This window comes from Onychostoma macrolepis, chromosome 19, assembly GCF_012432095.1.
Source record: "Onychostoma macrolepis isolate SWU-2019 chromosome 19, ASM1243209v1, whole genome shotgun sequence".
NCBI classification, from domain to species: Eukaryota; Metazoa; Chordata; class Actinopteri; order Cypriniformes; family Cyprinidae; genus Onychostoma; species Onychostoma macrolepis.
The window spans coordinates 27376087-27397944 of NC_081173.1; the positions used below are offsets into that span (position 1 = coordinate 27376087).

Consider the following 21858-nt stretch of genomic DNA (forward strand, 5'->3'; position numbering starts at 1 on the left):
CAATCAGACAACAGATGGTAGATGTAGTAGATTGTTTGTATAGGGTTAATACAAGCTATACTTTTTTGCAGTACATAATGACTGTTTTAATGCCACGTAAATACATTTTTTTTTTTAAACTTTAAGAAACAAGTAATAACATTGTACCATTACAATAATTAATTTATTTAAATTTGATAATACAGACTTAATTTTACAAGATTAAAGGGATTCAGGACAGTTCAATATTTTAAACCTAAATGGGGGTCAAATAAAACTCTCCATTGACTCACATTGTATGTAATAAACACACACAGAGACATTTTTCCAAATATCTTCTTTTGCATTCCACAGAAGAAAGTCATACAGGTTTGGAAACGGCATAAGGGTGAACAAATGATGACTGCATTTTCATTTTTGGGTGAAATAACCCAAAAACCAGGATACAGAAGATATAATATTATGTGATTAAAGCAGAACAATTTTGAGGAGGAAAAACAAATATGCAAAATAGGCAGTTATAGGAATAGGGCACCAGAGTAGCCTCACCAGTGAGGAAATAGAGGAGTTAGTTCAATTAAACTTCAGCAAAAGATTCACCAAGATAGAAATCCTTGGTCTTTTGGTGCATCAGCATCAAGTTATCTTTAGCATCCAGACACATCCGCAGTTATGAAGGAAATTGAATTTATTCAGGAGAAAGAACCAGACAGACAGTCAGGAAATTGCCTCTTTCCTGCAATCTTAAATGACAACCAGTGTTCGACTCCACTTTACTTTGATGTTTCCTTCCATAACATTCTCAGAATATTACTACTTTAATCTCATAATTCTTTGATATCATTCTCAGAATTTTAACTTTATTCCCTAAATATTACTACTTTAATCTCTAAATGTTATGACTTTATTCTCAAAACCACGCCTTTATTCTAGTAAAAAGCCTTTTGTGAGATTATTTTTAAAATATTTATTGTAATACTTGTAATACTATTTTTGGATTTTAAGATGTATTTTAATGTTGCTCTACAGTGCCACCATATGAAACTTGTTTACTTGATTTAATTGGTTTTAATTGTTCATTACTGACAGGTCCCTAGCCAGCCATGAGGTCACTGAGGCCCTCTGTAAATTTTTCATGTTCAAAAATAAAATTTGTTCTCTGAATGACTAATTTGCTGTTAAACTCCTCGTATGAAAGTCTGCGTTGACATGTATAATTCCGTTTAGACCGTTTGCAAGAATGTTTAGCATCTGTGGAATGAAAATGATCGCTGCGAGAGTGAACGAGGCTTGAGAGAGTTGCGAGTGAGGGCGCGCACACAGCCTCCGTGTTGCCAGATCCAGCTATTATAAGCGTGTTTGGACTTGTCTTTTCCACTTAATTTTAAACACTTTAGAATGTTAATAAAGTAGGACGATGCAGTTTAGGGTCACTGATATCTTTATCTTATCTTAATTGCAAAAGATTTGAAATAATTTCAGTTTATTTTTTATTTATTTAGCCTATCGTTTTTTTGTTCGTTTTAATAGCAATATCTGGCAACAGTGCATCAACGTCACTTAAACTGACAGTAAACAAATGGACAGGATTGCTGACAGGATAGCACATTCGGTAAGGGAAATGCAAAAAAAAATCATGATATTATCTGTCAGAAACGTTATCAACACTGTCAAAAACAGTAGCATTTAACACTAGTACACAGATCTGTAGAATAAGTCTATGCTATGTCATTCATTATAGTGTATAATTTTCACAAATCATCAGAGGCGGACAAAGTACACAACTTCCTTACTTGAGTGAAAGTACAGATATCACTGGTCAAATACTACTCCACTACAAGTGAAAGTTGTAAAGACAGATTTTTACTTAAGTGAAAGTACGGAAGTACATGTTTTTAAAAGTACTTAAGTATCAAAAGTGAAAAGTAAATGCATTTTTTTATTGTCGCATTGTTGTATATTTACAATACCTTATGCTACTAATGCAACCTACTGAATACACTGATTAGCTTGTATTACCTTTGGAATTAAGAGCTTTTATGTTACAAAACATATTAAAATGGAACAACTGAATGAAGATAATCATCTTTATTTTTATCTAACACTCCTACAGCTACATTGAACTCATTATAATACTTGTTTAAAAGTTACAAAGTTCTTTTTCAAAGAGATATTGAAGTCTATGATATGGTTCATTTTAGAGAAACAAAGCAAACATTGAAAAGAAAACAAACTATAGGTTACTATAGTGAGATAATAGTAAATTTGTGGATACTGTGATTTTACTGCAAATACCATAGTTATGGTTACTATAGTAAAAACATGGTTAATTTTCCAAAGGGCTTTAATGAGTTAACACATGCCTTTTTAGAGCGCTTTTAGCTGTGCAGTAGCGCGGACGTTTACATTAGTTTAGCGGGGAAGATCCCGAGGTTGCCAGATTTGCGTAACAAGTATCAGCCAAATGTCCATTCAAAGCTAGGCGGAAAACTGCAGGCTTAGAAATACTGTAAGACTTGGCAACACAGGAAGGTCCTGGCAGATCGCAGGTCGGATTTCCGCAGAAAAAAAAGAGTTAAGTGAATCTGAAAATGCACTCATTGTAAAACTGCTAAATATAACGACTTTCTACTTGGGGACCTTGATATAAATGTAGTTGAGTAAAAAGTACGATATTTGTCTTTCAAATGTAGTGAAGTTAAAGTCGCAAGTTTCCAGAAAAAATAATACTCGAGTAAAGTACAGATACTCAAAAAGTGTACTTAAGTACAATACTCAAGTAAATTTACTTCGTTACTGTCCACCTCTGCAAATCATGCTAAAAACATTCATAAGAGCACTAGACAAAGTTATCAGCTATAAAGCAATGGTTATTAATAAAAACTATAACAGTAATATGTATTGTTGCATGAATAATAAACAGCTGATAAAACCCACCCATAACTATAATAAAGTATTAACAAATTTTGATGCAATAAATACGTTTTAAAAATGATCATCCCTCCAAAACAGAGAAAACATTTCACAAACATCTACAAGTCTGTCTCTTTTGAAGCGTTTTAGTGTATATTTGTATTTGTTGGGGTTATTAGGGTTATTACTGATGTGAGAAACTCACCTGTACAATGTCAGTGTTGTATTTTCTGCATACTTCTTCAATTGACATCTTATGCTCTGTCTGGGGGAAAAAACAAGAGAGTTTAAATCTGCACAAAGAAAGGATGAGTTGCTATAAAGAGCAACTGACCACAACCTTGCTACATTTGTATTTGAAAATCAATACAGTATGGTGTACTTAAATTCATTTATGAGGCACTGAACCACTCATCCAATGAGCACTGTGGCAAAATTACATAGCCAAATCAGTACAATATGAAATTATTCACTATAGATCACTGATTGTAAGTATAAAATATTAAAAGTTTCATACAAGAACATGAAGATGTATGATATGGTCGATGTGTCTTACCAGCGGTACTTCCTTCTTCAGATCATCCAGGTCTTTCCCTCCCTTTCCCTTTTTAGGAGACTCTTTCTCATCTTTGTCCTGCGTGGTCGCCACACGGTAGCTGTCCGACCGTCCATACTGGAGGAGAAATTGGGGGTTATTGGCACAGTGGTTAACCAGAAAAATTTAAAATGGCACTTCATGCCTAAAAAGGTTGTCGACCCCTGTTGTAAAGTGGTACTGTAATTTCCATATATGAAGAAATGGGGACAATTTCATATAGCCCATACAAATATATATGGTATGTATGTGTAATACATTTTTGGACATATATGTCATGTACATATATATATATCCATCCTAACGCCCATCAATACATGTTTTAGTAAATATAAAAGATAGACATGTACTTTTTAAAAATGATTACAAAAACATACATAAAATACAGATTTTTATTTGTATGTTGTTTTAATAAAGTTGCATAAACAAAATATATATTGCTGACATATATTTGTTACATATAGACGGTTTCAACGGCAACAACATAAACAAACGTTACTGCGCATGCGCGCTTTTGTGGCCCTAACTTAACTTCCGGTAGACTTCCAAATCTAATCAACAGCTTGAGTCCCTCTTGAGTAGATTATTTTTGATAAGCAAAATATTTTTGCTGCGTAACTGACTTATTGAAAATGCAAATTCATTCACTGCCAGCAGGAGGTGCTTTAAAGCGGGAGAAAGAGAGGTTTCCCGATAACACTACACAAAGCAGAGCTCCGCTCACAAACGCTGCTTTATCAGGCATATTATGGACGTTTTTTCCTAACAAAATTAAAATATCTAAAAAGATCAAATAATAAATCAAACTCTCAAAACAACTACCCAAATGATAAATCATAGCATATAACATGCAAGATGAAATGAAAATGACAAGACAGTCTTCCTTCAGAAATACAGTGATATAAAAACACCAGCGCCTTGTTTTGATTTTTAAACGTGCAGTACGTATTTATTCAACAAAGTCTTTTGGAAAATCGGTCAGTTTTGATATCGTGGCAGGTCGCCAGAAATAAATAACTGTATGGGAAATAAAACCCACAGCCCAACTTCATTACTCATCACTTTAACTTTAACTGCGTTTGTAGCCAGACCTATAAACAAACACACACCGGAAGTTAATTTAGGGCCAGGCGCGTGCGCCCGATGAAACCATCTATAATACCACATACAAAATCATCAAAAATATAGTAATTTAACATATGAACATATGAACATAAGTTTACTATGGGGATTTTATATGTTATAAACTTAATCTACCCAAAAACAAGTATGCATGTGAAAATCATATATCGCCTAATAGGTAACATGGCAATTTGACTCTTGATATAGGGCAATATGTCATATATTCAATTTCCATATACAAAACAAAAACTTTTTATATTTTTAACACATAAGCAAGGCAGTATGAACTTTCAGAAAAAGCTACAATTGGTCAACTGTTTTAATTTGTCAAATAAAACTCGATTCTAGCATACAGTATATACTGACATCAATTATGACTGTAAAACTAAGATGTTATAAAAAGAATAAAAAACAATGGCTATATATTTTAAATGCTGGTAAAATGGAATTCAAAACCTTTTTGAGACACAAATAGTAGCCAGACCTTTCCCACAAATGACACAAACAGATTCAACTTCATAAATCAGAGAACTTTAACGAAATGTGTGCCAGCTGAAACTGCGATATTAACATGAGCACACAGATGGGCTCATATTTAAGCATCATGTCGCAGCACCTTCTGTTGCACTGCGAGAGACACATGGTCCAGGAACTGAGGAACTGATGACTGAGGATGACAAGGGAAATGCCAACCAGATAATGTTTCAGCCACTATCCTGCTTATCTTTGAAACCGTGAAGCTTTTAACAGGAACCCCGTGCGGGATACTGGGGGAGGTGTGAGCGTGGGGGCCGTTGAGGGTGGTCTAGTGCACTTCAATCCACATTAGGGATTTTCATTGATGTGGCATCCCCTGATTTGCCATGTGTGCTTCTGTGACCTATTTTAGCTTGCATGCACAACCAGACGGCATTACTGTCAAATCCGCCATTACAGCACACCAGCATGCTTTCATGTGCAATGCTTAACATGCTTCCATAAATTATTCTAATGTTGATTGATAATATTATTAAAAAAAAAAAAAAAAAGTTAGAACAGACCAAATTTATTGGCAGTCTCTAATCTAAAATGAATTATTTCTGTTTATTATAAGGCTTAATTTAAATTAAATAAAAACTATAAAAAAAAAAAAAAAAATATATATATATATATATATATATATATATATTAATTGACCCAATTGTAGCTTTTATATTAGCAACTATTATTTGTTATTTGAAACAAATTATATTCATCATAGGGTTAACCCAAATTATTCAGGAACTATTAGATTATATTATTAAAACAATACACAGAGGAAACAAATCAAACAATCCCTAAAAAAGACTTTAAAAATACTGAAAATATTAAATGATGATAAACTCTATATTTTAGTAGCAGCTTGTTTTAAATGAACTATGTTCCAGGGTTATTATAGTTAACTAAAACTATAACCATATATATATCTTAAAATAAGTTTATGTTTTTTAATATTATATTTTATTTCAGTTGAAATTTATTTCATTTCATTTGGTAACATTTCTAATTTTCATTTTGTTAATAAAAATACTTTATGTACTAAAATAACTAAAACTGAAATAAAAATTGATAAAAACTATACAGACATATTTTGAAAAATAACACGAAAGCAGAAAATATAAAAATAAAATATAATTCAAAATATTAACAAAAATGATAAGAGTATCTCAGAGATACTCAAGTAACCCTGCTATGTTCAGCATAATGCTCAACAGACAGTATTTCTTTTGTCTAAAAAAATACAAATAAAAATTCAAGAAATTATTTAAAAAATGGTAACACTTTACAATAAGGTTCATTAGTTAACAACATTAGTAAACATGAACTAAGAATGAACAATACTTCTACAGCATTTATTAATCTTAGTTAATGTTAATTTCAGCATTTACTAATGCATTATTAAAATCATAAGTTGTGTTTGTTAACATTAGTTAATGCACTGTGAACTAACATGAATAATCAATGAACTGTATTTTCATTAACTAACATTAACAAAGATGAATAAATAGTGTAATACATGCATTGTTCATTGTTTGTTCATGTTAGTTAATACATTAAATAATGTTAACAAATGACACCTTATTGTAAAGTGTTACCAAAAAAATAAACCCAAAACACTACAAAACACAAAAAGGGCAAGATTGTAGCATCCTTGTGGCCGTGTGTTGAAACAGTTTGACCATCTGTCAAGGGTTTTTCCTCTTTCTATCCTCTGGGTGATAAGGCAGTGCAGGATTACGACTGTTTACTACAGTCTGGATTACCCTACTGAACAACCGTAATCCTGCTCCTGCTTTTCTCTTATTCATACATTCAATCGCTTTGAGATACATAATGTCTATTTTTATATTTATTTTGTCTTACCTCATCTACTAGCTTTGTTTACAGTTTGCTGTCTAATGTAGTCTAACCATCTTGATAGCACAGACATATACTGGTACACTGTGTTCTCGCTGTATCGTCATTCATGAAACATCATCCATTTGACTGTCTGCGGTTCTCTCTCCATCGCTCACGCACACGTGCATCACAGTTACAGACTCAGTCGTGACCCTGAGATCAGACCTGGCACACGTGCACATTCATGTGCATGCCCATCGGCCTCGTAGGATGTGTGGAGAACTGGAGCTGCTCCACTTTAGTAAATCCAGTGGGGTTCGTCTCAGACATGACTAAGATTACGTTCTCTTAGGCCATGTACACACTGTAAGTTTCAGGAGTGACAACTGCATTTAAAGGATTAGTTCACCCAGAAATGTAAATGAAATGGGTGTTTGTTGTCAACAGTTCAAAAGACGTGAAATAAAGTGCATGCATCCGTAATAAAACATCCCTCACACGGCTCCGGGGGAGTGAATAAAAGTCTCCTGTAGCGAATCCATGTGTTTTTGTAAGATAAATATCCATATTTTAAACGTAATAAACACTTTTTTCTCACTTCCGCTGACTGTGATACGCGGAAGCCGTGCAGGCGAACGGCGGATGACGTAGGATGTAGGCGTCGTGCGCGCGCCTCTGAGAAATGCAGGAGCAAAGGAAACAAAGTTTCCTTACTTTAGCAAAGGAAAACCAGTCTCCTCTTGGCTTATATCGAAATCCTCCAACATTTTTCTTCACAAATCCTCGTTTTGAGCTTCTAATTCGTGACCGGCGTTTCACTAATCACGCAACGCGATGTCCTACGTCATGAACCGCCGGAACGACTTCCACGTATCACAGTCAGCGGAAGTGAGAAAAAAGTGTTTATTATTTATTTGAAATATTAATATTTATCTTACAAAAACGCATGAATTCGCTACAGGAGGCCTTTATTCACCCCCCGGAACCGTGTGAGGGATGTTTTATTATGGATGCATGCACTTTATTTCACCTCTTCTGAACTGTTGACAACAAACACCCGCTTACCCCATTGAAAGGTTTGGAGGGGCCAGGACAATTTTTAATATAACTCTGATTGGATTCGTCTAAAAGAAGAAAGTCACATACACCTAGGATGCTCAGGGGCGCGGGAAGTGGGGGTGCTGAGGGTGCTGCAGCACCCCCTGTTTTGTTTCTGTGGGCAACTGTTTAATTGTTGGGAATATAAAAAAAAAAAACCGGAGTGTCTATTTAAGTGCAAATAGCCATGTTGTTGGAAGAGGCTATTTACACTAACTCCACCCACAAACATATGATTAGGATAGTCAAATTTGTAAAAGACGATCATCAATTGTCAGATTCAGTGGCGCAGATGGTAAAGCGTGTGTCACACTTCTTTTGACACGATCGACTGGGGTTCGAATCTGCCTTTTGGCGCACTTTTTTTCTCCCTTTTTAAATTTCAAATCACATCAGAAAAGCATTTATTTTTTAATAAAAATGAAGGAAATAATCAAAAAGTTGAATATAAAGTATCGGGTAGGGTTAGGGTAGGTGTAGGGAGAGCTTTTGTCCCAATAAGGCGGCATCCATTTAATAATGTTAAACCTAAAACATCTTCCCGCGCCCCTGAGGGTGCGTCGAGGGTGAGTAAAACACAGGCTAATTTTCATTTTTGGGTGAATTAACCCTTTAAATACAGGAGTGAATCCCCTAAATTATCGGTACATGTATGTGCGGAACAAGACTGGCTCTCGAAAATGCGATGACTGACAGCTTGAAAACCATAGCAACATTTTGGCGTCTTGCACATTTAGTATCTGTTTTTGTGACCAAAGTAATATTACAGTGACAAAACACTCATTATTTTCAGCAGTTTAACCGAAGTACAGTGGACAGAGGTATTGTGTTTTGTTTATGCTTGTACAGGCTGCTTCACAGAGTGCGTGCTGTCTGTGTTGCCATGATCACTCATTACACTTTTTGGGCTTGTTTAAGCTCAGATCATAAAACGATCGGGTTTATGGAGTTATCAAAGTGAGCAGACACGAGTCGCTATATTTTGATCTTATTTTCAGCATAAAGCATTTGGATTTACTTTGGTTTATTATTGTCTTGTTCGCTGATTTTTCTAGCAAGATCTGGCAACACGAACGAGTCAAGGCTCGTGCTGCTCTGGTACTGCTTTCCCTGTGATTCACCACACATACAGAAGAGAGACACATCTATGCATGTTAAAAACCTCATTAACAACTAATTGTTCAGTTCGGGTCCGTACACACTGCTTAGAATTTCTGTAAATGCGGTTGTCACTACCTGTATTTTTCGGAAGTTAATGCGGTTGTAGAATGCGGTTGTCACTCCCGTATTTTAGTGAATTATGTGTGTACAGAATGCGATTAAGGAGTAAAAGGTGAACTGACAACCGCATTTAGCTGCAGTGTGTACGTGGCCTTAGAGAGACCCACCACTGAATTGTGAGAGGTTTCTAGATGAGAGCTTGAGTCTGAGACCATCATGTTAAAATTACAGAAATATTTCACTCAGAAATTAAAAATCTGATTTATTCACCCTCATGTCAGTCTGAATGTGTATGTTTTCTTTATTCTGTAGACTGCACCAGGATTATTATAGTTATCTAATATAAATTTTTTTTTTTTTTTAAAACATTAAAAAATGTTGTTACTTGAAATAAAATCATCGTTGACTGAAATAAAATATAAAAAACTTAAACTTATTTTATTTCAGCTAGTTTCTCAGCCAACATTTCTCATTTTTAATATGTTTAACATGATGTACTAACATAACTAAAACTAAAACTAAACTTAAATAAAATGTAATAACAACTACATAGACATATTTATAAAACAACTGAAACTTTAAAAAAAGACCAGAACACACAATAAAACTACCAAAACTTGAACTAAAATTAAAATGAACCAATTTAAAAATAAAATTCAAAACATTAACAAAAACTATAATAGCATCTCAGTTGTACTGAAATAACTCTAAAAAAAGAATCTTTCATAAAGAAAATATTTTTGGTACATAAAACAAAGATTATTTAAATGAACAAGAACTTTACTTTACAAGAAAATGCTATTTTAGTTTCTCTACTTAAAATTTTCACATTTATTCAAAACGTTGTTTGCAGATTTTCTGTAATTATTTATGAAATTACTAGCAATTCCTGAAAATTGTATCAAAGTAAATCCTACACCGTTTTTTTTTATATATACAAAAGGGGATGTTTTGAAGTATGTTCACTTTTAAAGACAACTAAAGTATGGTGATTGTGGATATCAAACTCTAAAAGAATTCAAGAATTAATGTAGTCCATTTGACTTGTATTCCATATTACAAGCCTTTTGTGGTCAAATTATTCACAGAAGAAAAAAAAAATGATTTGTCGAAGATTACCAGAATACGATTTACCAGAAAATACAGTCCATTAATTCAAAATTTCACATTACATTTTTCAGTGTAGATTTATGTGAGGGAAACGAATCTCATGTGTGTTATGTGAATATGCAAATATTCAATTCTGACATTTCACAACCAGTTACAAGACACACGAGAACCAAAAAACATTCGTTATCATTGATATCAAAGCTTGCATAACACATCGGTGAATAATGATTTACATTCTGGTTTGTTCCTCAAACAAAGCTGGAGACTTGCATGAATCATATGGACCACTTTTTAATGCTTTTTGCCATGTTTTGGAGTTTCACAGCCTTTGCTCCAAATTTACTTTCATTGCGAGTAAAATAGAAATGTGAACATTCTGCCTAAAATCTCCTTTCGTGTTTCACACAAGAAAGACGTACAGGATTAGAACAACACGAGAGTGAATAAATGATTCATTTCATTAATTCATATCTGGGAGAACTAATAATAAGAGCTAGCGAAGATCAAAAAATGAATCGCAAAATGGATTCCAGATGAAGCATGGCCGACATTGGGACTACCTCTCATCTCTCTCCATCTCAGTCCAAGGCTTCATCTAACGACCTTGAGGACATGGAAACACACTGTGTACTGTACACACAGTAATGGATTACACCCTAAAGAAACCTTGCTTCTGGATAACTACACACAAGACACCTATAAAACTGACACCATATGAAAGCTGAGGTTAAATGACTAATTAAATGTTAGAGCTATCCATTATGTAGCAGCAGAAAAGCTAAAATCATGTAATAGAATGATGGGTGTTTAATTTAAGTGTAGTCAGTCACATCCAGAAATGAAGCATATTGTTCATGCATTCAATGCAGCCAAAGGCGAAATTAGTATATTAGTGTGCAATGGATTTCTAAAGCATGGGTGTGAATTAAAATGTCTCTGTTCTGTATGTGAAATATTACTTTAGTAAGACAGTGTTTGAAAAGAAATGTGATGTACATTGTAAAAAAATGAAATTATTTTGTAAATAAAAAAAAAAAAGGTTATTAGAGTATGTTTTGCATGAAAATACTATTTAAGCTTTTCAAAATTTCAATAATTCAATGTGTTACTTGCCATTTATTTTTGTGAAATATTTGTGAACTGTTTGTGAAATTTACTAGCAATTTCTCTGTGAAAATGTGCTCATTGTGACATTATTTTCGTGAGAACTAAACATAGCTCTCCCCTAAAATTCTTATTACCACAATGCAAAAAAACATAATTTTCATATAAATAAATGAATATAAATAAATGAGCACAAATATGCTCATTTCAATAAAGATCTTTGCATATGTTTTACAGTCATACAGTAAAAATGACTGTATTAAAGTAATGGGAATTAATGAAAATTTTTTATTGAGAATAATAATAAATGTGGTTAATTGCTTGAAAATAGTATAAATGCAATAAATGGTTAATCATAATTTAATTTTTTTTTTCATTTAATTTTAGAGTCAAATGAGAAATGTTTTCTATAAGATGCTAAATAAATGCAGTTCACTAGCTCATTTGAATATATGAAGTGTGAAATTCTACAAATAAACCTTTATTTAAACTCGAAAAAAAAAAAATGTACTCATGTGTGTTATATTTTTATTCCATACATGTTTTACAACTTCCTTGTGGCTAAAAATGCCATAATTCTTTCCGCTACTAAAAATTTCAAGTAATTAGAATTTAAATGCATAATAATTTTAAAGTGAATTCATTTTAGCACACACCAGACTGTTGATGCAGTCGTTGTCACTGTGGCTTGCTAAATATACAGGACAGCAACCTTGGCATGGAACAAACTGATTAAAACCTGCTATTGACATTTGAGGGCCAATCAAATAAGATTGCTGGCTGACCTTGAAGGTCCCACAGGATATGACATCATGTCAGTGTCTGGCAAATTGACTGATAGCGTGTCTGCTAGCTTTGCTTCATATGTCCCCGGGCTTCGACACAAAATAAGGCTTGATTACGTGCTTTAGTGGAAAGTACACGCACACATACACATCCAGAATCACTCAATGAGAATGAGCTATTGAACGGCGTCCATTACACAACCATCTATTGTAAGACTTTTCACCACCAGTCTGTTTCTCATTTACAGATACACAATTATCAGTCATGCAACACGAAAAGTTATGTAAACAGATATTTGAACTCCATTGTTGCCATTTTTACTTAAACAACAAAGTGATTTATTATCAAAACAAAATGGTGGCAAACAACATTAGGAACATTTTAGGAAACTAAAACCAAAAGAAACCACTTTACAAACCTGATTTCACACTAGCAGATGACATTCCTGCTATTGTAAACATTCTAATCACCTGCAGTGCCCTTGAAGCCTTCAGACAGGCTTGCGTCTTTGGATGCATGTCCCAAGGGCATCGCGGTGTCACCCTCCAAGAAACATTCACGTCACACTAATTGCCGACAACCCCGAGCACCTGAGCCTCCTACAACTGCTTCACTGCTGTGACACCAGGTAACCGCCAGCTGTTACCCCATCGTTCACCTTTCCATGCCCTGCTCACCTTATACCCTTACTGTATCAGCCCAAAACCTTGGCTATATTGGAATATTATCATGCTGTACAGCTTATACTGTATACTGCATACTATATATAAAAACTAGCACGTGAAACAGAACACATTATGCAACTATAAACATATCATCCATTACGTTGCATGATTAATTTAGGGAGTAATCATAAATGTAATTTAATTTAATTTTGATTTAATTTACCTATTAATTGTAAAAATGTATACTATGCTTTAAGAAATTTGGTGTAGGATCAATTTTCACGCAGAAATTAATAGCAAATTTCACAGTTAATGACAAAGACACCGCAAGTAACACAATGAATTAAATTTTGAAATTTCGAAAATAAAAAGATTTTTCAAAGTTGTACAGTAAATAAAACACTAAAGTACATTTTACAAGAAAATACTATTTCAGTTTTTTCTACCTCATTACTTGCTGTTTTTTGTGAAATTTACTAGCAATTTCTGAGTGAAAATTGTTTATACACAAAATGAATATATATATATATATATATATATATATATATATATATATATATATACACACTGGTACTGCTATGTCTGAAATCACTCAATTGTTCACTCATTCACTAAATATAGTGAATGCCATTTAGTGCTGTATGAACAAAAATGAGTAAATATAGGCCTACTACTTACCAAACTACATAGAGATGGTAATCAATATTCACTCACCCAGGTTTTTTGATCATAATGATTGAACAATGATAATACAAACAACTACCAACAAGTATTATATGAACACTGTACATTATTATAAAGAATAAATGAATACTGTACACACATTATACTGAACACACTACATACTGTACACTGTAAAAATGATTTTTTTGAGGCTGTAAATAAAACAGATTTTTGGAGTACATTTTACAAATGCTACTTGTAAAAAAAAATTATAATAATGCTATTTTAGTAACAAAAAGCTATTTCGTACTTCAAACTTTCATGCTTAATTCAATGTGTTTGGCCTACTTGTTTCTTTGTAAATTAAAAAAATGACAACGACGTAACCTGTAGCCCAAGTAACCCATACTCAGAGTTTGTGCTCTGCATTTCACACACACGGAGCAGCCCGGGAAGCAACTGGGGATTCAGTGCCTTACTCAAGGGCATCTCAGCTGTGTTGGTATTGAAGGTGGAAGAAAACGATGTTTTTCACTCCCCCACCTACATTTCCTTCTGGTGCTGAGAATTAAACCCACAACCTTTGGGTTACAAGTCTGACTCTCTAACCACAACTGCCCCAGTTGTCTGCACAAGTTACTAGTTACTAGCCTATGTGCCAATATTCCACATCTAAAAATGTTTTCAGTGTAGAAACTGTTATTCTATTCTAGTCAGTCTCCAAGAGACATTCACCTCAATACAAATTGCCAACAACCACAAGCACCTGAGCCTCTTTACAAATGACTCACTGCCTCTCTCAAGGTGACACCAGGTAACACCCTCCTGTAACCCTATCATTCGCTTTCCATGCTCATTTTATTCTCTTTGGGTATTAGTCCATTCCCACCACCCTCTCAATCCCAAACCTTCATTTTGGCCCAGCGCACCTTGCATCCTACCTATTGTTTGATTAGCTCAAGACCAATTAATCATCAGCTACTGCGAATATGACCCCGCCCTCCCGTCGCTACACAGACCAATCGCGGTACTTGTTCGGGAATTTCCACTCTCATTGATCAGCATCCACTTTGACGCCGTCACCGACCGTCGAGCCCGGTTACCCCTCCGGGGATCACGACCGATATCAGAATGTCAGAACGACACAGAAACCTAGAACCTCGCGTGCGATGGAAAAGAAAATGGTCTTTGCGTCACAACATCAGCACTTAATTTCAGATCGAATGATTTGTTTCTTTTAATATGAATTTTAGATGAGCAGTTCTGGTTATTGCAGGGTCGCAAAATAACAAGCTAGAAGGCGCTTGGTGTGACAAATGAGTATTGACGCAGGTATCCGCGCCTCTGACCAATTGGACTCGCTTTGGGATTTAATTCTTGTCATAAATGTGATAAGATGTTGGATAGTCGGCTATCCACACGCGCCCCCCACCCCCATCTGTGGTTAACGCCTTTCATTTAGGAGGCTGACAGAATTTCCCTCAGACTTTCCAGACTTCTGAATTTACAAATCACGACTAACAAAAATGATCACTTTATGGCAATGCAAGTTTTCTTGTGTCAGACGTAATCCCGAATTGCTAACCGCAAATGGACATTTCTGCGGTCATCAACGTTATTTTTCCTGACGCGCTGTCATGGCACGTTTAACAGAACGAACAGAGGCGCAAACAGAAACGTTATAATCATAAAGTGCTTCTGAATATGTGTTATTATGATATCTTACCGGTATGTATTTGAAACATATTAGTTATCAATGATAATTTTGATATTTGATATCATTTTTGCGTTTACCTCAGTGCGCCTTTTTGCATCGAATGAGTGTAGCGTCTATATATTCAATTTCTAGCTTCTATGCCAAACGACTTTGATTATATTATTATGTATATACCTAATATGCGCATATAAATTCACTAGTATTCTTCATTAGTTCCCTTTAACTGCATCATGACGCATCGGGCTGGGTGCTAAAATGAAACATCCGATTTGACGCAATTGCCAAACGATCGAGCAGCGTTATTTCACAATGTCAATGATGTTAAACCCGCAGTCTAAGGCTGAAACGCCCACAGTATAACTGGTAAATGTTTGCTTAACATTTACAATGTTTTACAATGTAAGCAATACGTTCATTGAGAGATAAACGCACCTGTTTAATGCAATGATTTGACAAAATACATACAGACACGTTACCATCCAAACCTAATAACCCCGAATTATTATAAAGATGCATGGCATTCAAAATGTGCAAGCATTTAAAATAGATTCTTACCCCCATTTTGGAGCCGTCAGTCGCTGTGTCTTCAGTCAGTCAAACTGCGATTGGTTTCAGTCAAGCGGGAGAGAAGAAAGATGAAGCTCTTGAACGGATAACGACGGGCAGCGTTTGAACGACCCTCTGTCTATAAATTAAATGTATATATTCTTGAAGATACCATGCATAGTAATGTATTAAGCTACAGGGGGTCTACATGAAGCAAACCTTAAAGAATGGCCCAAGCTGCATTGGTTTCTAAAAGCACATGTGGCAGCCTTTGATATAATGATAGAAGAGCATATGCAGCGCAGAGGATTATGAAGCGTCTCTGGCTGAGAATGATGCCGGTGAGATGAAGAACCGACGCGCTCACTCTGCCTCTCTGTGTTCATCCGCCGCTAGTGCTTCGAGACGCGGCACGCACTTCTTATCCATCCGCGAGCGTCAGTAGCCCTTTAACGCCTCTAATGTACAGACATGAGATAATGTTCCAGAAGAATCCGGTTATATTAAGAGAATTTTACATATGTGCATCTCCAGTGAAAAATATCAGCAGACACTTGTTTGATTGCCTACCTGATTCTAAAATGGATTATTATGCTGAATCATGTCCGAACCACTGGACAGGCTAATGGACATAATATTTCACAAACAACTAGTACCCTTGTGCTATACAGTGATGCTTTTGGCATGTACCATGGTATTATTTGAAATACTTTGAAATTCTTTGAGTGCAAATGCCATGGTAGAAGAATGTGGTAAGTTTGTGGAGAACACATCCTAAAAGTTCCCATTGTCAAGGATTGTCATTATACTGAGATGCTGCTGAGATACATTCAAAAATAAAGTTTTTTATTGGTATCTATGGTTCATCCATGGAAACTTTCCATTCCACAAAAGGTTCTTTACAGTGGATAAAGTTTCTTTAGATTATTAAAATGTTCTTCACACTAAAGCCGGGCTCACACTACAGGAGTTTAAAAATCCTAACTGATTATGAAATCTGGTTGCAGCACACACATAAGGAGAATCTTTGCAGATTATCTTCCCTTAAATCTTAAACATGCACACACAAGATTTGAAAATCGTGGCACATTACACACTACAGGATATTATTAACGCAGCAGATAGTCATTGATATTTCAGTGATGTTTACATATGTTAGCTAGGGTGCTAGCAGCTTTCTGCAATCACCTGGTACATTCAAAACCGAGGCGATTTCACCCCAGCACTTACGGATAGATGTGATACGTTTTCGACACATTATACAGACAGTCGTGTTACTACAAAACGTCAAGAAGCAGTTTCCTCTGTCTCCAACAGAGCCGTACAGCAGCTGTTCCCTAGCGAAAGGTAACTCCTGTTGCATCGTCATTGACGACTGCTCTGGGGAAACTCCTGGTTACTCTGTTACTGAAGCCAGATTGGTTAACATTTGTATAACTCTGTACAAACCAATGCCACTTGAGTCCACGAGGAGCTCACTAAAACCTTGCGAGCTCCTTACTCGGCGCGTGTGAACCCCTCTACTGCAGCAGCTCTCACCACTGTCTCGAGGAGGCGGTGGCTGCACACCTGCTTCCGCTGGTGAACCATGGACTGAAGACGGCAACACATTCTTCAAAGCCCTGCAGGATGACGTCAGTGCTTGCCAACAAAGCCTATGCAGCAGCTGGCCAGGCCGGTTCAGCCCTGCATACTATGTCTGTGCTCCAAGTGTTTCAGGCCAAACTTCTCTGTGACTTGGACGAGTCTGGCCGAGATCAAGGCGCGTTCTCGGAGCTCCGAACGGCAACGGATTAGGCTCTGCGCGGCAACAACGCAGGTGGTGGGCAAGGCCATGGCCAACCTGGTGGTGCTGGAGCGCCACCTGTGGCTGAACCTAACCGACATCAGGGACGCCGAGAAAATGACCTTCCTCGATTTCACTCAAAGGACTCTTCTGTCCAGCTGTGGACAGCTTTACGAATCGCTTCGCCGAGGCACAGAAGTCGTCGCAAGTGCTGTGTCACTTCCTGCCTAAGCGCTCCAGCCCGGCGACTGTTTCAAGCCACCCCAAGCCAGCGTCCACTCAGCAACCTGCTAAACCAGCGCAGCCTCAGCTCTTGCAAAAGCCGGAGCCGGGGCTTCAGCAGTGCCCCAGATCGGCAAAGAGGTACCCCTTCCCCTCGCATAACGCTGGATCCTGGGCCTCAGAAGCCATCCTGATCTGCGTGCAGAGAGGAAGAGGAGAGGGATAATTCTCGCGGACGCCGGAATCCCCTCAAAGACAGCTCGCAGTAATTCCCAACCCCTTCGAATGCCTCTGAGTGGTGGAGGTGTTTTAACAAGACACGTCCTGTCGTTTCAGTGTGTGCCCCAAACTACCGCTGTGGTAGCGGACCCACATACAATAAAGAGCAAATTTCCTCTCCCTACACTCACATATGTCAGTTCTCCCCCTGTTGATGGCGAACTGTCATCAGTAAAGCCTCTCGTACATGTCTGCTCTCCCCCTTCGGGCAGCAAGCACTCATTACTAAAGGCAAAAACACTCACAAAGGCCAGCGAAGATATTCACAAATGTCATTTCTCCCCCTGCGGGCGGTGATACGTCATTGATAAAAATAGAACCTCTCGCCTCCTGGCTGCCGGCTTGGGAAGCCATCCCAGGAGTGTCGAGTTGGGTTCTAAAAACCATAGAACGAGGTTACTCGCTCCAGTTCGCTCGCAGGCCGCCTCCATTCAGAGGCGTGGTGCAGACCTTCGTACAGAACAACGAATCCCACGTTCTCCGAGCCGAAGTGCACACACTGCTTGCAAAGGGTGCCGTGGAAGCGGTCCCCTTAGCGGACAGCAAGTCAGGCTTTTACAGCCACTACTTCCTCATTCACAAAAAAGACGGTGGGCTCAGACTGATTCTCGATCTCAGACTTCTGAATCGAGCCCTCATGTGACGGCCGTTCAGGATGTTAACAATGAATCAGATCCTCACGCAAATTCGGCCCGAGGACTGGTTCCTGTCTGTGGATCTGAAAGATGCTTACTTTCACATCCAAATAGTGCCCTGTCACAGACCATTCTTGAGATTCGCGTTCAAGCGAATGGCCTATCAGTACACAGTCCTTCCATTTGGACTGTCACTTTTACGAAGTGCGTGGACGTGGCTCTTTCCTCTCTGAGGCAGATGGGAATCCGCATATTGAACTACCTCGACGACTGGCTGATGCTAGCCGACTCAGAATGGCAATTGATCGCTCACAGGTTGTTGTTTCTCAACCACCTAGAGCGCTTAGGGTTGAAAATCAACCCATCCAAGAGTTTTTTGTTTCCCAGACAACAAGCGTCCTTTCTGGGAACAGTCATAGACTCTGTGCAAATGCGGGCTTGGGTTACACCGGAACACTTGCGGCGGCATCTTTCAAGCTGGGGACCTCGCGTCCCCTCAAAGCATTTCAGAAGATGCTCGGCCTCATGGCCGCTGCCTCCTCAGTCATTCCTCTGGGCCTGCTACATATGCAGCCCCTCCAATATTGCCTAAAAGCCCACGTTCCGTCCCACGCCTGGCGCCTGGGCCACGCTCATGTCAAGGTAACCCGCCGCTGCCTCAAAGCTGTGGCCCCTTGGACAACTTCTCGCCTGTTTCAGTCAGGTGTTCAGCTGGGGACGACCTCCAGGAGGAAGGTGGTCACGACAGACGCTTCCAACTCAGGCTGGGGCGCTCTGCACGAGGGCAATCCTGCATACGTCTCCTGGACGACCCACGAACGACGCCTGCATATCAATGGCCTCGAAATGATGGCAGTTTGTCTGGCCTTGAAGACCTTACTGCCAGCCTTAAAGGGACATCACATCCTAGTCCGGTCGGACAACACAACGGTGGTGGCCTACATCAACCACCAAGGCGGCCTCAGGTCACGTCCCCTTCACAGGATGACTCGACATCTCCTACTGTGGGCACAAAGAATTCCTCTCACTACGAGCGGTTCATGTGCCGGGCAGACTGAACCAAGGAGCAGATATGTTGTCAAGAGACAATGTAGCTCCGGGGGAATGGAGACTACATCCCCAGACGGTTCAGATGATTCAGTCAGTTTTCGGCAAGGCAGAGGTCGACCTCTTTGCCTCCGAAGACAACTGTCACTGCCCAACCTATTTCTCAAAGCAGCGGGATGCTCTGGCCCACGACTGGCCCAACACCCGTCTGTATGCATTCCCTCCAATCACCCTGCTACCCCAGGTTATCAGGCGAATCAGAGAAACAAAATGCTCTCTCCTCCTCGTGGCCCCCTTCTGGAGGAACCAAGTTTGGTTCCCAGAGATGATCCAGTTGCTGTCTGCAGCACCGTGGTCAATACCACTGAGGAGAGATCTTCTCTCGCAAGCGCAGGGCAAGATTTGGCATCCCCGGAGCCTTCATGTCTGGCCGCTTGACAGGAGTCTAATCGACTCCCAACGAGAGTCACTAATACCATTTTAGAGGCCAGAGCTCCATCTACATGGCGCCTCTATGCCCTTAAGTGGTCAGTCTTCAGCGACTGGTGTTCAGCACGTAATCAGGATCCGATTTCATGTGACATGTCCCACATGGTAATCTTTCTACGAGAGCTGCTGGACAAGGGGCGCACCCCTTCCATGCTCAAGGTCTATATGGCAGCCATCGCGGCAAATCATTCTCCCGAGGCTGGCCGGACTATTGGCAGAAATGAGCTGGTTGTTAAGTTCCTTAGAGGTGCTTGGCGGTTAAATCCTCCTCGCCCTAAGACTGTACCGACCTGGGATTTATCTATAGTCCTCGGGGCCCTCAAGGGTCCTCCCTTTGAGCTGCTTCAAACAGCTGGCTTAAGGGTCAGGACACTCAAAACCGCTCTGCTTTTGGCCCTAGCGTCCATCAAGCGAGTGGGTGACTTGCAAGCCCTGTCTGTCAGTGCTTCCTGTCTTGAGTTCAGACCCAATGACTGTAAGGTTGTTCTTCAGCAGAGATGGGACCAAGTCATTGTTTAGCAAGTCACAAGTAAGTCTCGAGTCTTTGCATTCAAGTCTCGAGTCAAGTCTCGAGTCAAGACAGACAAGTCCCAAGTCAAGTCCCGAGTCAAAATAGGCAAGTCCAAGTCGAGTTGCAAGTCCTCAACTTTTAGCTTCAAGTCTTAAACAAGTCATTAGTGCTCTTTGCCCAAATTAGTGTCTCAATATTAATTACCACATCAAATTTATCGTAATTTATATCAGGTAGAATATGTTTTTACATAGTTTAATTTCATGTGAGATGGGTGCCCTTAGTAAAACTACTCAAGTTCAATTTAGGGATTGTGCCAAGGGACAAGGACAAAAAAAACTATTTTATTAGTAACAGAATAGCAAAGACAACAGAATTTCATAACAGCTGCAGTACTTTGCATGTGTGCATAAGAAGAATATATGCTTCTAGGTGTTATATCTAAACCAATGAGCCATTATTTGGAACCTCAATGAAACAGATTTAAAAGCATGTGAGCAGAAACGCAGAAAGAACTGTTTCGAAGAACTATAAGAAAAACTGCTACCATACTTTACAAGTGAGAGGAAACATGCAATATGGATGCAGAAAAACTCATGAAGACAGTCATTCAAAAATAATGTGCTACCATCCTTTATAACTAATAGTAACAAAGACAAAATGTTGTACTTTAAATGTTACGTTTATAATATGCATAGTTGATCGCTAAATTTAGGGTCTATGAGCACTATACAGACTGATTTACAACACGTGAATTCAATTATTTACCCCGAAAGAAATAGAAGTGAAATGAGTGCCTGGTGAAGAGGGAGAAAAATTTAGTATATTTTATAGTTATATATAGGCTAAAATTCACAAATCATTTTGTGAAAGAAACACTTCTTCAAATTATATTTTAAATGATCATTAGGCCAAGTGCCGCTTTTTTTCTATCAAATTATAGCTAAATTGTTTGCAGCTTAAATCAAGGTTTATCTAATAATTATTTTGCACTTTAAACCTTTAAAAATAA

The 21858-nt window shown here is 38.0% G+C and overlaps 1 protein-coding gene across 1 annotated transcript in view; it reads right to left on the minus strand.

The window, feature by feature from the left end:
- Positions 1–16240, minus strand: part of atp1a3a (ATPase Na+/K+ transporting subunit alpha 3a) — a 47577-nt gene extending 31337 nt beyond the window's left edge. Inside the window, exons 1-3 of the mRNA XM_058752860.1 lie at positions 15887–16240; positions 3449–3565; positions 3098–3157 (exon numbers count right to left, since the gene is read on the minus strand). Coding sequence (XP_058608843.1) covers positions 3098–3157; positions 3449–3565; positions 15887–15892 — 183 coding nt within the window. The 5' untranslated portion in view covers positions 15893–16240. The remainder of the gene's footprint in view (positions 1–3097; positions 3158–3448; positions 3566–15886) is intronic.
- Between the last annotated feature and the right edge of the window lie 5618 nt (positions 16241–21858).